This window comes from Corella eumyota, chromosome 7, assembly GCF_963082875.1.
Source record: "Corella eumyota chromosome 7, kaCorEumy4.1, whole genome shotgun sequence".
Taxonomy (NCBI): Eukaryota; Metazoa; Chordata; class Ascidiacea; order Phlebobranchia; family Corellidae; genus Corella; species Corella eumyota.
The window spans coordinates 10,875,432-10,893,299 of record NC_137496.1 but is presented as its reverse complement, the minus strand read 5'-3'; the positions used below and the strand labels follow the sequence as shown (position 1 = coordinate 10,893,299).

The 17,868-nt window shown below is 29.2% G+C and overlaps 1 protein-coding gene across 1 annotated transcript; it reads left to right on the top strand.

Moving 5' to 3' along the window:
• Positions 1-231: 231 nt before the first annotated feature.
• Positions 232-15,554, top strand: LOC145760342 (high affinity cGMP-specific 3',5'-cyclic phosphodiesterase 9A-like). Its single transcript, XM_082574206.1, has 13 exons — positions 232-306; positions 419-449; positions 589-641; positions 1,034-1,085; positions 1,163-1,206; positions 1,349-1,495; positions 12,025-12,212; positions 12,285-12,441; positions 12,648-12,869; positions 13,171-13,299; positions 13,423-13,515; positions 13,873-13,985; positions 15,476-15,554. The coding sequence occupies exons 1-13, from the start codon at positions 232-234 to the stop codon at positions 15,552-15,554; spliced, it is 1,383 nt and encodes a 460-aa protein (XP_082430332.1).
• Positions 15,555-17,868: the final 2,314 nt, after the last annotated feature.

The window sequence follows — 17,868 nt, the reverse complement described above, 5'->3', positions numbered from 1 at the left end:
TAACACCATTATTTAAATAAACAATCAGTTTGGTTAAAGTTATTAGGTGGAAAGTGATTTTTTAGTAAGGGCCTAATGTAAATTGTTAATTTTTAGTTTAGGTATTCGATTTTTAGGATTAAAATTAAAAGGACAAAAAATGTTAAATTCTAAAAAATTTAGTAAACCAATTTTTTATTTTTAGTATTTTGTTTATACTTTAGTGTTTTATGAGTTTAAGATTAGATTAAAATGGGATCAGGTGCTTCAATTCAAAAAGTTCAGATCTGCAAAATGAACGTGGAAAATAACAAAAACCCGAAAAAAGTAAGTCGAAATAACAAACTTTGTTTATCAACTTATGCTATGCTTTATAAACAAATTAAAAACGTAAATTTGTTAGCAATATATCCTAAGCTCATATTATTTTTCTTTTAAGAATAGCATCAAAAAAGAAAGCCTACAAAAAGGTTAGTTAAAATTTATTATTTTAAAAGAGCAACTATGTAATAAAAGTCAAATGTCAAAGCCTGTAGTCGTTATTATTATACAACGCATTTAATATAACCTTTTTAAAGAACGTTTTTTTAATGTAAATTTCGTTTTTAGATCTGAAAAGGCCACGAACTTTGGTGATTTCAAGAAGTGATTTAAAAAACAAGGTAATTAATATTTTAAGCATCTAAAACAAACTTCACAAATTTTCTACCAAAACGTAAAAAATAAACAGAAAGTAAATAAACAAAAAGTATGTTATATCCCTCGGTTTACTAAACCCCTACTTCGATTTTTGAGACAGTGATTCTTTATAATAATTAAACATATATATAATAAAGCTTAGTGGATGATATATAAATATAAACACGAGTGTCCAATATATAGGCCTACAAAATAAAAATTGCAGTTTGTAGTGCGTATGTTAATAATAATAAGCGCATGTTAGTTAAAAATTATGACTTTATTACGACAAAATATCGACTTTTTCACCCATTAAATTCATAGGTAATGGGTTATATAAGAGAGTTTAACCCACCAAATATATTTGTTTTAACAGGTTAGCCCATGCAAGAAAGCTGGATGCCTTAACATTGATGGAACAGCAAAACGTAAGAAATATATAAACTTTTAACCTTATTACGCAAAAAAATTGCCAAATTTACTAAAATTTTTTTTTTTTCTGTAGTTCAGGATATTGATTTCAGCAAATTCGACGCGAGCATCGAGGCGGTGAGTACACATTTTTATGACATCACACTATAGTAACTATGACGTCATAGCACAAGTGCGAACGACGTTTAATAACATGTTTAAAACAAATATCGATTCACAAGTTACCATGTCAAAACAACATGTTATTATGACGTCATAGGATAGATTAAAGAAGATCAGATCGTCGTCGTTTGACGTGTGGGAATGCGAGACAGAGGAATTGATTGTTTACATCATAAGCATGTTTCGAGATCTAGAAATCGTAAACGAACTGGGGATCACTTACAGCAAGCTAAGGGACTGGCTGGTAACTAAATTCTTATATTTTTTGTCATATATAAATATATACGAGTAAAGCAAGGACAAATATTAAAGCCCCATTAGCGTCGTCCGCCCGTTTTACAAACGCGAAAAAGGACGGTATTTCTATACTTTTTCGCGGGCTAAGGGTGGTGCGAAATCGACTACAAATCGCAAGGGAAGATTAGGGAAAGGTTTAAAAATTCTGTCCTTTTTTGCATTTATAAATAGGGTGGCGACGCTAATAGAGCTTCCAAATGTACATATATACTTATATAAGTATAAAGTATGGACTTATGGACCTATATACATAAAAGCCTAAGCAGGCGCCTTTTTGTTAAAAAAACTTCGCTTTATCTTAGTTCTTACAGGTTTAATGTCAAGGTTTTTAATCGTTTGTATGGTATATTACTTTGACAGTTTTATATTCAACAAACATAGGTTACCTTTATTAAATTTAACAATGTACAATGTAAACATTAGTGTTAAATATAATGTATTACTGAGCTATAATAAAGTGAAAGGGTTAGCGGTAAATTTTATTGCTTAAGTACTGGCGACCATAGTAGGTAAATTTTGAATTTTTTTTTACCGTTTTTTAAATTTTTGGTTTGCCAATGTCCAATTTATAGGATCAATTTATCAGGAGTAACTTAATGGGTATAAGTCCCTAAACCCAACTACTTTAAGGTCATGTTATTTTAAAATAAGACTATTAATATATAAGGCAATAAATACATAGCTTATATATCTACATTTATTCAAAGCACACAAGATGGGTCTCTAAAATTAAAAAACTTTACATTTTTCCATTAAAATCACTTAACTTTTAAGAGTAAAAAATCAATGTAACTGTAAATTTTAAGTACTAATATAAGTTAATCACTAAAAAAGTATTAAAATAATATCATATCAACATTTTTTGAGTAAATTTTAAAGTTTTTAAAACTAAATTTTACATTTTTTACACCCATAACATATTTAATATTATTTAGATTTAAAACGTCAGTTTAATTTATTATGTGGTAAGTATATATGGTTTATGATGTCACTATAATGTGATTTAGGATATAAAATGACAAAAAAAACTCCACTTTTAAATAACATAAGATTAAAATATAGATTAAATATGTACAAGTTTAAGATTAACATACAAATACACACTAAAGTATATACTTTAAAACAAAAATCATAACAAAGTTATATGTATCAACCTAAAATTGTTGGTATAAAGCAGTGATTATCTGTCCTTTTAAGACTCTAACCCAAATTTAAAACATTAGGTTTGTAAAGAAAAAAGGGACATTAAAAACATTGAAAAGGCATTAAAAAAACACAAAAACACATACACAAAGCTACTAAATTTCAAACCTTATAATGACAATTAATAAATTTGCCACAAATATGTAGCCTTATTTCTATATTTACTGCTATAAATGCTTTAACAAGTTGTAAATAATAACATGCTATTTGTAACCAATTTTATACATAATTACATCATTGTAAAGACAAATTAAAGTATAGTTAAATAAGACCTACAAAAAATGACATTTAAATATCACTGAAATGTAGCTTTAAAAAATAAAAAAACATTCCTAAAAGATAATTTTTGCGTCTTGACAATATGTAGCTTAAAAATCTGGGTTAAGAATCACTGGTGTAAAATATAAAAACAGAAATATAAACCTAAAAAAAAAAGATTTCCAAAAAAGATTACTATTTAATGAACATTTTGTTCTTATCTATTATATCATAAAAATCCTTATACCTCAAATTTTTTAAATAAAATCTTATTTAAATTAAAATCAAACCAGTTACCTAAGTGTAATTAAGTTTTGTAGTAGAATAATTTTAGGTAAGATTATAGTTTCATTAAAACAAACAATAAAATATACGGCATAGCTTCACACTTTCCAATCCAATCTTGACAATACATACTCATCCTTTGATCTTGGCAAGTTTGTTGATTAATTGTAAGCGAGGTTTGTAAATCGGTTGCTGCTTCTTTATATTGACCGACCTGATATTTGCACTTTGCAATCCAATAATGTCGATTAGCAATAACACTACTCTTAGCTGGATTATCAACAATTTGTTGGAAGATTTTAAGTGAAGACTCTAATTCAGATAATGCTTCTTTGTATTGACTGAGTTGATATTTGCACAAACCAATCCAATGATGTAGATCAGCAACATCCCTACTTTTAGTTGAATTGCCATAAATTCGTTGGTGGATTTTAAGTGAAGACTGGAAATCAGATAATGCTTCTCTGTATTGACTGAGCTCATATTCACACAAACCAATCCAATGATGTAGATCAGCAACAGCCCTACTTTTAGTTGAATTGCCATCAATTCGTTGGTGGATTTCAAGTAAAGACTGAAAAATAGATAATGCTTTATTGTATTGACTTAGCTTATATTCGGACAAACCAATCCAATAGTGACAATCAGCAATATCTGTACTTGTAGTGGAATCGTAAATAATTTGTTGATAGATTTTAAGTGCAGACTGTAGAGTAAATACTGCTTCTTTAAATTGACCAACCTGATATTTGCACAAACCAATTTGATAAAGACAACTAGCGACATCTCTAATATTAGCTGGATTGTCATCAACTCTGTAAATTCCAAGTGAAAACTCAAAACTGGTTAAGGCTTCTTTGTATTGACGAAGCTTATATTTGCACAAACCAATCTGATAATGACAACTAGCAACAGGAATACTCTTAGTAAGATCGTCATCAATTTGTTGGTAGATTTTTAGTGAAGACTGGAAATTAGATAATGCTTCTTTGTATTGACTGAGCTGATATTTGCACAATCCAATCTGAAAATTACAATTAGCAACAGGAATACTCTTAGTTGGATCATCATCAATTTGTTGGTGGATTTTTAGTGAAGACTGGAAATTAGATAATGCTTCTTTGTATTGACTGAGCTGATATTTGCACAAACCAATCCAATAATGTCGACCACCAACATTAGTGCTCTTAGTTGGATCATCATCAATTTGTTGGTAGATTTTAAGTGAAGACTGAAAATTGGATAATGCTTCTTCGTATTGACTGAGCTTAAATTCGCACAAAGCAATTAAATTATGTCGACTAGCAACATTACTGCTCTTAGTTGGATCATCATCAATTCTTAGGTGGATTTTAAGTGAAGACTGAAAATTGGATAATGCTTCTTCGTATTGACTGAGCATATTTTTACACAAACCAATCCAATAGTGACACTTACCAACATCCCTACTTTTAGTTGGGTCATATTCAATTCTTTTATAAATTTCAAGTGATGTTTCAAGATTAAGTACTGCTTCTTTGTATTGACTCAGCTGATATCTCGACAAACCAATCCAATAATGTCGAAAAGCAACATTCCTACTTCTAGTTGGATTGTTATCAATTTGCTGGTGAATTTTAAGTGAATACTGGAAATCAGATAATGCTTCTTTGTATTGACTCAGCTGATATCTCGACAAACCAATCCAATAATGTCGAAAAGCAACATTCCTACTTCTAGTTGGATTATTATCAATTTGCTGGTGAATTTTAAGTGAAGACTGAAAATCAGATAATGCTTCTTTGTGTTGACTCAGTTGATATTTGCACAAACCAATCTGATAATGACAACCAGCAACATTACTACTCTTAGTAAAATCGTCATCAATTTGTTGGTGGATTTTTAGTGAAGACTGGAAATCAGATATTGCTTCTTTGTATTGGCTGAGCTTATATTTGCACAAACCAATCTGATAACGACAACCAGCAACATTACTACTCTTAGTAAGATCGTCATCAATTTGTTGGTGGATTTTTAGTGAAGACTGGAAATCAGATATTGCTTCTTTGTATTGACTGAGCTTAAGTTTGCACAACCCAATCCAATAGTGACGATATGCAACATCACTACTTTTATTTGGGTCATAATTAATTTGTTTGTAGATTTTAAGTGATGTTTGAAGATCAAATACTGCTTTTTTATATTGACCAAGTTGATATTTGCACAAACCAATCTGATAATGACAACTAGCAACTAGAATACTCTTAGTAAGATCGTCATCAATTTGTTGGTAGATTTTTAGTGAAGACTCGAAATTAGATATTGCTTCTTTGTATTGACTGAGCTGATATTTGCACAAACCAATTCGATAGCAACACTGAGCAACACCCCTGCTTTTAGTTGGATCATAATCAATTTGTTGGTGAATTTTAAGTGAAGACTGGAAATCAGATAATGCTTCTTTGTATTGACCAAGCTGATATTTGCACAAACCAATCCAAAAATGAAAAAAAGTAACATCACAACTTATAGTTAGATCACAATCAATTTGTTGGTGAATTTCATGTGAAAACTTTAAGGCAGATAATGCTTCTTTGTAATGTCTGAGCTGATATTCGCACAAACCAATCCAATATTGAAAATAAGCAACATCTCCACTTTTAGTTGGATCATCATCAATTTGTTGGTGGATTTTAAGTGATATTTGAAGATTAGATAATGCTTCTTTGAATTGACCAAGCTGATATTTGCATAAACCAATAAGATAGTTATAAATAGCAACATCACTACTTTTAGTAGGGCCTTCATCAATTTGTGGGTGAATTTCAAGTGAATACTGGAAATCAAATAATGCTGCCTTGTATTGACCAAGCTTATATTTGCACAAACCAATCCAATAATGACGATATGCAACATCCATAATTTTAGTTGCATCACAATTAACTTGCTGGTGGACTTCAAGTGATATTTGAAGATCAGATAATGCTTCTTTGAATTGACCAAGCTGATATTTGCACAAACCAATCCAATAATGACGATTTGCAACATCTCCACTTTTAGTTGGATCATCATCAATTTGTTGGTGGATTTTAAGTGATATTTGAAAATTAGATAATGCTTCTTTGAATTGACCAAGCTGATATTTGCATAAACCAATTAGATAGTTATAAATAGCAACATCACTACTTTCAGTTTGATTGTCATCAACTTGTATTAGGGATTTAAGTGAAGGTTGAAAATAAGATAAGGCTTCTTTGTATTGACTGAGCTCATATTTGCACAAACCAATCCAATGATGACAATAAGCAACAACAATGCTTTTAGTTAAATTGTTATCATTTTGTTGGCAGATGTCAAGTGAGATTTCAAAATCAAATATTGCTTCCTTACTTTGACAAAGTGTATACTTGCATAAACCAATCCAATAATGACAAAAAACAAGTTTCCTACTTTTAGTTGGGTAGTCATTAATTTGTTGGTGGATTTGAAGTGAAGACTGTAAATCAGATAATGCTTCTTTATTTTGACTGAGCTTATATTCACAAAAAGCAATACAATAACACTGGTAAGCTGCCTTACTGTCTTTAAATAAATCGTCATCAATCTGTTGGTAAATTTGAAGTGAAGACTGTAAATCAGATAATGCTTCTTTGTATTGATTGAGCTGATATTTGCACAATCCAATAAAAAAATAACAATCACCAAGCAAGCTTTTTTTTGAGCTGCGTATTAAAAGCGAAGATTTTTCCCTTTCCCACCATTGTATGGCAAACGAATAAAAACCTAAAATACTACATATCATTGAAACCAAAACTGGTTTAGGTTTCTGATTTTTGTCCAAGTTACATGTGCTTTCGATAATGACTGAAGTTATTGCAAAATATTCTGCAACACTTTTTATCTCAATTGTATTATTTAAAAAGACACGTTTTACTTCTGATTGTTGAATCCTATCATCTTGCGATTCCTTACCCATATAAACCCTTAATCTAATCTCACACGCAACAGCAATGGCAAATTTAAAATCACAACCAATTTCTTTAGCTATTTTATTTTGTTTAATAAGACTTTCTATAATGTCAAAACAACTGGATTTTCTGATGAAATGAATTTTACCCATCGCAGAAATAAACAAAGTTGAACTTCTATAGATCATCCTTTTGATGTTTAACTTTTTATTCTGCAACAACTTTTCCAATTGGGCAGAAATATTAAAATTTTTCTTATTATTAAAAATTTGAACAGTAACTGATATTATATAACGAAATATATTTAAAAAATACATTTCAATGTTAATGCATTTTTGAAATGATTGGTATATCTGTTTACTGCCAGCAACAAAACAAGGAAACATCAACATATCAGCCAAGTAGTATCCATTCTTGACATCTTCTTCTGAGCCTACAAAACTTGCCATTTTACTAACAGTTTGAATTAATTCAAGTGTAAATGGTTTGTTTTCTGTCTTAACTTGCCTTCCTAGTGGAAATTTACAAGCATGTGGAATCATACCATCAAAAGAAATTCCACGGGGAGTAAAAGCATCATAAAAGTTAAATTTAGTTGAATCTTCACTTGTTAAACTTGGAATTTGAACAGTTGGTAATATGGTTTCTCCCAAATTAATTAAAATAATTTGAAAGATCACAGCAAACCATCTAAAATAATCTTTAATTTTGCTTATCTTTTTCTTCAAAAAAAAAGAGTAGACTTTATTTTTTTCAAGAATATTTTTTTTAAGTAAATTTTTAATATTGTCATCTAAAACTATGACATTTTCAAAATCAGAGTAGGGAGTTATTTCCCTTCGCGAAAGTGATCCAAGTCCAACTAAAGCATATTCACATGGGGGATTTCCCATTATTTCTTCACAAAACCCAGCAAGGCGTTTCATTAACATTGTATAATCTTCACTGATAATATCTTGCAGGTTGCTAATAGCCTCAACTTTTTCACTTTTAAGTTTTGTAAATTCCTTGTCAGATATATTTTCAGGAATCTTGGGAATAGTCTGTAGTATTTGGTTTACTCTTTTCCTCAAATCAGCAACATCTTGAGCAATTATTTCAGAATACTTAACTAAATCTGCATCTTGGTTTGCTGCATTTGCAACTTTAAGTAATTCAGAGGAAAATTGACGAAGATCTTGTTTAATTTTTTCCACATTTTCAGGTTCTCTTACAATAGCTGCGTTTAGTAAAGCTGCACTTTGAATTAATTTAATTTTGTCAGCTTGTTGTAAACCTTCAGTTTTGTAAATTAAACCAAGTTTATGGAAAAGTTTTGCAGATTGTTTTGGAAATTTTTCTTTTCCATTTTCGTGGCAAATTTGTTCAAGTTGTTTAACAATCTCATCTTCTGTATCCATTGTTTTGTAACAAGTTATTTTTTAAATATTTAAATTAGGCAATATAGTTTGTTAATAGAAGCATAAATAAACTATAAGCTGTCTGAAATTTAACAAAAAACTTAAAATAAAACTCAAAAACACCCACAAAAAAAAACTTAAAAACACCCACAAGTACATTTTTTTGGTAGAAAAATGTAACTTAATCAAACAAGTTTTAGGCTTTGACTAGACAAGCTTTGCAATATTAAATATTAATACCGAGTCAGCAAAAAATAAACATGACTTTAGCCTAATAACTCATTTTATATACCCACTTTAACAAATTTCTAGGAAAAACAAACAAATATAGCCATATTAGAACAAAGCACGATTAGTACAAACATTGTGTACGTGTGTAAATACCAGTATAGTGCAATATGCCATTTACGAGGGGCTGGTAAAAAAACACAAGCTCATTCAGTAATAAATTATAACTTCAATGTAGGTACGCTGACATTAATACCTAAGTGTGCATGAATGAAAAATAAACACAGGTAGTGGGTGTTATTAATTCATTAGAAGTCTTATTTGAAACAAAAATTTCAATTAAGTTATCCACATACCTAATTTTTTGTGTGAGTAAATAAAACATGTACGACAAATATTAACAAATAAAGCATTGGAGAATGTTGTATAAATATCTCAAAAATCCTTGAAATATCAAGAAATTTCACTTTAGACACAAATTTAGTTTTTTAAATTATCTACAAATATTTAAAATATTTTTTTGCAAATATATAAAAAAAACTAAAAAATATAATTTCCTGTAGGTAATTTACAAAGCCTTTAAATTGTAAATATTTAAACATAAAAACAGAGATGTTAGCTTAAAACTTCAAACAGTCGTAAATCTTGCAAAGCGTAAGCTATAACTGGCTTAGTCTGGCACAATTTATCATTTACATTAAATTGTTTTTTACCAATTTTTAGTTGCCAAAGTTTAATTTACAAAACTATTTAATTGTAAAGGAATCTTATCCCCTTAACTCCTTTAAGGTTAAGTAATTATAAAAAAACCACTAATAATATATTAGACAACAAATACATAGTTTAAAATATTAACATTTGTTTAAAGCTCAAACTATAAGCCCCAAAAATCAAAATATTTTACATTATATAGTCATAAAATCAAATGATATATTAACTAATAAGTTTAAAATTGTTTTTTTGGGTAAAGGAATCAATGCAACGACAAATTTAAAATATCAATATAAGTAAATCACCAAAAAAATATTAAAACATTATTATATCAACATTTTTTGAGTAAATTTTATAGTTTTTAAAGCTAAATTTTACATACTTTACACCCATAACATTTTAATATTATTAAGATTTCAAATGTCAGTTACAATTCATTATGTGGTAAGTATATATAGTTTATGATGTCACTATATGGTAATACAGAAAATAAAGTAACATTTAAAAAAAAAACACACATTTAGTAAAACTAAGATTAAAATTTAGATTAAAAATATAGAACAAAGCACGATTAGTACAAACATTGTGTACGTGTGTAAATACCAGTGTAGCGCAATATGCCATTTACGAGGGGCTGGTAATAAAAAACAAGCTCATTCAGTAATAAATTATAACTTCAATGTAGGTACGCCGACAATAATACCTAAGTGTGCATGAATGAAAAATAAACACAGGTAGTGGGTGTTATTAAGTCATTAAAAGTCTTATTTGAAACAAAAAATCACAATTAAGTTGTCCACATACCTATTTTTTTGTATGAGTAAATAAAATATGTACAACAAATATTAACAAATAAAGCATTAGAGAATGTTGTATAAATATCTCAAAAATCCTTGGAATATCAAGAAATTTCACTTTAGACACAAATTTAGTTTTTTAAATTATCTACAAATATTTAAAACATTTTTTTGCAAATATATAAAAAAAATTAAAAAAATATAATTTCCTGTAGGTAATTTACAAATCCTTATAATTGTAAATATTTAAAAATGACTACAGCGATGTTAGCTTAAAACTTAAAACAGTCGTAAATCTTGCAAAGCGTAAGCTATAACTGGCTTTGGCTGGCACATCTAACATTTACATTAAATTGTTTTTTACCAATATTTAGTTACCAAAGTTTAATTTACAAAATTATTTAATTGTAAAGGAATCTTATCCCCTTAACTTCTTTAAGGTTAAGACCTTAATAAAAAACCACTAATAATATGTTAGACAATAAATACATAACTTAAAATATTTACATTTATTTAAAGCAGAAACTATAAGCCCCAAAAATCAAAATATTTTACATTATATAGTCATAAAATCAAATGATAAATTAACTAATAAGTTTAAAATTGTTTTCTTGGGTAAAGAAATCAATGCAACGGCAAATTTAAAATACCAATATAAGTAAATTACAAAATAAACTATTAAAACATTATTATATCAACATTTTTTGAGTAAATTTTATAGTTTTTAAAGCTAAATTTCACATAATTTTACACCCATAACATTTTTAATATTATTAAGATTTCAAATGTCAGTTTAATTCATTATGTAGTAAGTATATATAGTTTATGATGTCACTATATGGTAATACAGAAAATAAAGTGACATTTTTAAAAAAAACACACATTTAGTAAAACTAAGATTAAAATTTAGATGAAAAATATAGAACAAAGCACGATTAGTACAAACATTGTGTACGTGTGTAAATACCAGTGTAGCGCAATATGCCATTTACGAGGGGCTGGTAATAAAAAACAAGCTCATTCAGTAATAAATTATAACTTCAATGTAGGTACGCTGACATTAATACCTAAGTGTGCATGAATGAAAAATAAACACAGGTAGTGATAAATAAAACATAGCTTACTTGTATTATTTATCACCAGCGCACAATAGTTTAAAAACATTTTATCAAAAAACCTAAACAAATATAACATCACATAGACAATTTCCGACCTTTACATTGTAAACATTTAAAACATGAAAACAGAAATGTTAAAACTTTAAACAGTCATAATTCTTGCAAAGTGTAAACTGTAACTAGCTTTGGCTGGCACTACTTAGTATTTACTATCGGTATAGCCATAAAGATATATTTTGTTTATCTATTTATTTATCCTATTTTTGGAAAGAACAACTTCACGCCTAAACATATAGTAACATTTGTTACCCTGAACCAGTATAAAGATGACTTTGCCAGCTTGGGATATTATAGATTATAATAACCCTAAAACTAAACTGCTGATTAAGTGCTGGCCCAAGGCTGCAACAACATGGAGCAGGGGGGATCGAACCCATGACCCCATGTAGTAAAGCCAAGTGTTTTAACCACTACACCACTCTGCTGACTATTTTTTTAAAATGAAGTCATTCATTATTTTTTCCACTAGGTTGCAGTAGAGCTAAACTACAGCTCGGTGTACTTCCACAACTTCCGGCATGCCTTCTGCGTCACCCAGATGATGTATTTTATGATCCATGAACTTAACTTGCTCAAACAAATGACAAGACTTCAACTTGGTATTATATTGGTGGCTTGTATTTGCCATGATCTTGATCATCCTGGATTGACCAACTTGTAAGTAAAAAAAAATTTAAAATCATGTCATTGTAGTTTTCATCTTGTTAGAATATTGTTATTACTTTAAAGGTACCAAAAGAAAGCTCACACTGAGTTATCAGTGCTGTACAATGACACGTCACCATTAGAACATCATCACTGCGCTGTTGCTTTCCAACTTCTCTCTGTCGATAGTCTAAACATTTTCTCAAATCTTCCGGAGAAGCAGTTTGCTGAGATGTCACATGTAAGTATCAGAAGTCATTTTAAGGGTTATTTAATATGATTTCTTTATCCAAAATAGAAGATTATTAGACCAGAAACAAAATAAATTCAATTGTTTTAAAGTCTTGATACTTAATTTTTTATTTAAGTTGATTTTAAGTGAAAAATATTCAGGATAAAATTGGATCTTTGCAGATTCTTAACAGGTTAAATGTTTTTCATGTTTAGATTGTAATCCAGTTGATCTTAGCCACTGATATGGCAATCCACGACAAAATTTTAGAGGATTTCAGGAACATTATCAAGGAAGGGTTTTCATTCTCCAAGCCAGCTCACATGCTCGCTTTGCAGAAGATCTTGATCAAATGTTGCGACATCTCCAACGAAGTTAGACCTCTTAACTTCTCTGAACTATGGGCAGATCGATTATTTGAAGAGTTCTTTTCTCAGGTAAGGTTTAAAGCGATTGAAAAAATATTTTTATTAAAAAAGATATTTTAAAATTGTTTTTTTTAACCAAAAATTCAAACCAAATGTGTTTAGAAAGTCCTATTTGTGTTCATTTGTTGGATAATTAATGTAGTAAGAATATTGCCTTTATTGTCTAATTTTGATGAATTTTTTAATATTATTCTTAAATTTGTTACCTATTTTCGACATTACATGAACAACCAAAAACCAATCGTATGAAAGTTGGCAATAGCATATTTATTTTTCAAAAATATCTAAAAAATGGATCATGTTTTTTTAGGCTGATCGTGAACGAAGAGAGGGCCTCCCAGTGGCTGGATTTATGGATCGCCCAAAAGTCCATAAAGCCAGAGACCAACTTAAGTTTATCAGGGACATTATTATGCCTTTGTTTGTATGTTTGGGAAAGGTAAGTAACTTTTATACAACTATATACATGGTTATGTGTTAAATTACCCACCCCCTTTTTAATTTTATAACCTGTTGAGGCACAGTTTGCGTTAAATTTAATTAACAAACTTTTATTTTTTAGGTTTTACCTGATGTCAAGAAACAGATTTTAAAATCACTGAAGGAATCAGAATGTTATTATGAGAGAATGACTAGCCTTGAGGCTGACAAAAACGTAAAAGTTAAACAAATTTTTAAACTCAAAGTTTATCTAAAATAGATGTAGTAATCCTATTTACAACAATATCAGTCAGCAGTAAGGTTGTGTAGTGGTTTAAACACTTAACTTTACTACCCAAAGTTCTGGGTTTAATCATGATTGCTTTTATGCTGTAGAGCCCTTGAGTGAGGCGCTGTAAACGGTATGGATTCTGCTGAGCCAAAACTTAATCAGCAGCTTAATTATCAGACAGTTCAAATCCATAATATTCCACATGAAACAGATGCTACACTAGTTTAGGATGTGAAATTGGCCTTTCCACAACTAGGATAAATAAATATCAACTTATAATTAAGTATTTTTTATGTTTAGAATAACATCCAATCTTTGGACATGGGCGAACAACAACTTCCACCAAAACCTGACTTTACAATCCCCAACATTCTAATCAACAACCAGTCACTTAACAGCTGGATGAATAAGTGGTAATGTCATCGCTATAATGATATCATGACAAGATAATGACGTCATATGACGTCAGTGTGTCATGAAAACGTGTTGTGTAAAAATTTTTATATTGTTGTAGCATAAATTGATGTGTAAAGTCTGTTTTTTATTTAAGTAAAAAAAAGTTTTTTAAATAAAATTTTGTACAATTAAAATTTATGTAGTTGCAAAAACGCTTTTATAAATGTAAATATTTTTTTTTTAAATCAAATAAACATTGTTGTGAAAAACCTGGTGGTCAAAAAACAATTTTTAAATAATTAACGGTTAAGTAAAGTAGTTTTTTATTCACAGAATATGATTGACAGCTTATTGCTGTCTTCTACTATTGTCTCCCACTATTATAACCCTATAGCTAGGTAAGATAAAGTCTCATGTTACCAAGTCACGGTAATCTGAACTAAGTTTCTCCTACTAACACAATAGAATAAGGTTTACTAGTGTCCATTTACCTAGAAGCCTGGCCTTATCATGAGCTAGTTAAAAACAATAATAGTAAATTTAAAACACATATGTAAATTAAGTAAAACTATATTACAGCATTATTAGATGAACATTTTTTCGAGTAAACTTGAAATTAAATTTTACATTTTTTACACCCATAGAATTTTAATATTTTTTAGTTTTAAAATGTCAGTTTACAATTCATTATGTAAGTATATATGGTTTATAATGTCACTATAATGTGAATTAGAGAATAAAATGACATTTTACACATAAAAACTCTATATTTAAGTACTATAAGATCAAAATTTAGATTAAATATGTACAATTGATTAAGTTTAAGATTAACATACAAATACACACTTAGACTAAAGCATCTACTTCATAACAAAGTTATATCTATTAAACTGAAACTGTTTGGTATAAAGCAATATTTAATACCCTACTTAAGTCTTTAAGCCAAATTTAAAACAAGTTTGTAAGGAGAAAAGCTACTTAAAAAATTTAAAAAAATCAACAGCAAACACACACAAGCAAAATACACTAAGCAAATTAATATTAATATTGGCCTTCATTTTTCTGGCTATATTATTATAGTGTTATCATTATATACACATCCTGTATTAATAGTTTAACAAGCAGTTGGTAATAACTTGACATTTGTAACAAATTTTAACTTTTGGTACATTATTGGAAAGACTAATTAAATTATAATTAAATTAAAGTAGAAAAAGAATAACATTTAAAAATTACTGGTCTGTAGCCTTTAAAAATTAAACACAGATGAATAATTGCTACGGCATAAAAGAAAATATGTTAAAACTAGGGATGGGCCAATCGAATCCGAGTTCTCGGCCCGAGTATTAAGAATATTTTAATACTCGTGCTCATCGACCATTTTTTAGTACTCGGACGCCGAGTAATAATTTGTCACTAAAGAACATATATGATTTACTAAACCAAAAAAAACACGAGATTTGCTGTTATTAAATTATAAACTACTCTCAATTATATTACGTTATAGCAACAACTGTGCAACAAAAATTACTGTGTACTCGGACGAGTATCGTGACAAAATACTCGGCCTCGTCGAATCTGAGTAATTTGGGTTTCAGCCCATCCCTAGTTAAAACCAACAATTTCAATAAAAGCTCTTACAAGTAACTTACAAGTGATGAATTATGAAAGAATTAAATCAAATGAGAGAGAAATTAGTTATTAAAATGTTCTATGACCTTATAAAAGAAATTTTTAGTTCAGCTTAATCATTTTTCACAACAAACTTTAAAATGAATGGCATGGCTTTTCCTTTTCCGCTCCAATCTTGGGAAGACAATAAAACATTTTGATTTTGACGAGCGAAGTAGCAGATTATAAAAGAGATTCGAAAGTTAAGTAAGGCGTTTTTATATTGACTTAGCTTAAATTGGCACCTTCCTATGTAATAATAGTAGTGAGCCATAAAACTGCTCTTAGTTGAATTGTCATTAGTTCCATGAAGTATTTTAAGTGCAGTTTGGAAATTAGATAATGCTTCTTTGTATTGACTGAGCTTAAATTGACACTTTCCAATCCAAAAATGGCGATTAGAAACATTAGTGCTCTTAGTTGGTTCATTATCAATTAGTTGGTGAATTTTAAGTGAGGATTGAAAATCAGAAAATGATTCTTTGTATTGACTGAGCTCATATTTGCACAAACCAATGTGATGATGACAAATAGCAACAGTACTATTCCTGAATTGTTTGTCATCGATTTGTTCATAAATTAAAAGTGAAGATTAGAAATCAGATAATGCTTTTTTGTATTGACTAAGCTTATATTTGCACAATCCAATTAAATAAGAACAACCAACAAAAGCATTTTGCGAATTGTGAAGAAATAATCCATTTCTTTTCCACCAGTTTATGGCAAAGCTATAAAAACCTAAAGCAAGACATATTTCTGGAACCTTTGCATAATCAGGTTTCTGTATTTTGTTTAAGTTAAATGGGTATTCATATTCATTAAAAGTTGAAGTTATTAAGAAATATTCCACAATACTCTTTATCCCAATCAAACGATTTAAGAGCTTTCGGTTTATATCTGGTGTCTTAATCACATCATCTTGTGATTTCTTGTCCATGTAAACTCTTAATCTAGTTTCACATGCAACAGCAATGGCAAATTTAAGATCACAACCAATTTCCTTAGTTAACATTTTTTGTTGAATAAAACTTTCTATAATGTCAAAACAACAAGAGATTTTAATGCCATAAAATTCACCTAATTCAGAAACAACCAAAGTTGAATTTCTATAAATCATTTTTTTTATGTTTAACTGCTCACCAATTACTAAACTACTTAATTGATGAACCACTTTAAAATCTATTGTAACTTTGCTGACTTGATCAGAAAGTGATTGTTTAAAAAGCGATTGATTCAAGAAATTTAATTTATTATTAACGCTTTCCAGAAATAATTGATATAATTGTTTACTGCCAGCAACAAAACAAGGTGCCCTCAACATATTAGCCAAGTGGTAACCATTTTTAATGTCTTCATCTGAGCCTACAAAACTTGCCATTTTACTAACAGTTTGAATTAGTTCAAGTGTAAATGGTTTGTTTTCTGTCTCAACTTGTCTTCCTAGTGGAGATTTGCAAGCATGTGGCATCATTCCATCAAAGGAAATGCCCAGGGGCGTTTCAGCATCATAAAAGTTAAATTTAGTTGGATCTTCACTATAAAAACTTGGGATCTGAACTCGAGATATGTTTGTTTCCCCAAGATTAATTAAAATAATTTGAAAAATCACAGCAAACCACCTAAAGTATTCCTTTATTTCTGTTACACTGTCGTTAGGTAAATTTTCGATATTGTCATCCAAAACTATAACATTTTCAAAATCAGAGTAGGGAGTTATTTCCTTTCGTGAAAGTGATCCAAGTCCAACTAAAGCACATTTACATGGAGGATTTCCCATTATTTCTTCACAAAACCCAGCAAGGCGCCTCATAAACGATGTATAATCTTCACTGATAATATCTTGCAGGTTGCTAATAGCCTCAACTTTTTCACTTTTAAGTTTTGTAAATTCCTTGTCAGATATGTCTTCAGGAATTTTGGGAATACTCGGTAGTATTTGATTTACTTTTTTTCTCATATCAGCAACATCTTTTGCAATTATTTCTGAATATTTAATTAAATCTGCTTCTTGGTTTTTTGCATTTGCAACTTTAAGTAATTCAGAGCAAAATTGCTGAAGATCTTGTTTAATTTCTTCTACATTTTCAGGTTTTCTAAGAATAGCTGCATTAAGTAAAGCTGCACTTTGAATTAATTTAATTTTGTCGGTCTCTTGTAAACCTTCAGTTTTATAAATTAAACCAAGTTTATGGAAAAGTTTTGCAGATTGTTTTGGAAATTTTTCTTTTC

Excerpts from the sequence above, each read along its gene's own strand:
- LOC145760342 (XM_082574206.1), top strand. The coding sequence starts at position 232 with ATGGGATCAGGTGCTTCAATTCAAAAAGTTCAGATCTGCAAAATGAAC. Across the intron at positions 642-1,033 it reads GAAGTGATTTAAAAAACAAG|GTTAGCCCATGCAAGAAAGC; the intron begins GTAATTAATATT and ends TTGTTTTAACAG. Across the intron at positions 1,207-1,348 it reads TCGACGCGAGCATCGAGGCG|GATAGATTAAAGAAGATCAG; the intron begins GTGAGTACACAT and ends ATGACGTCATAG.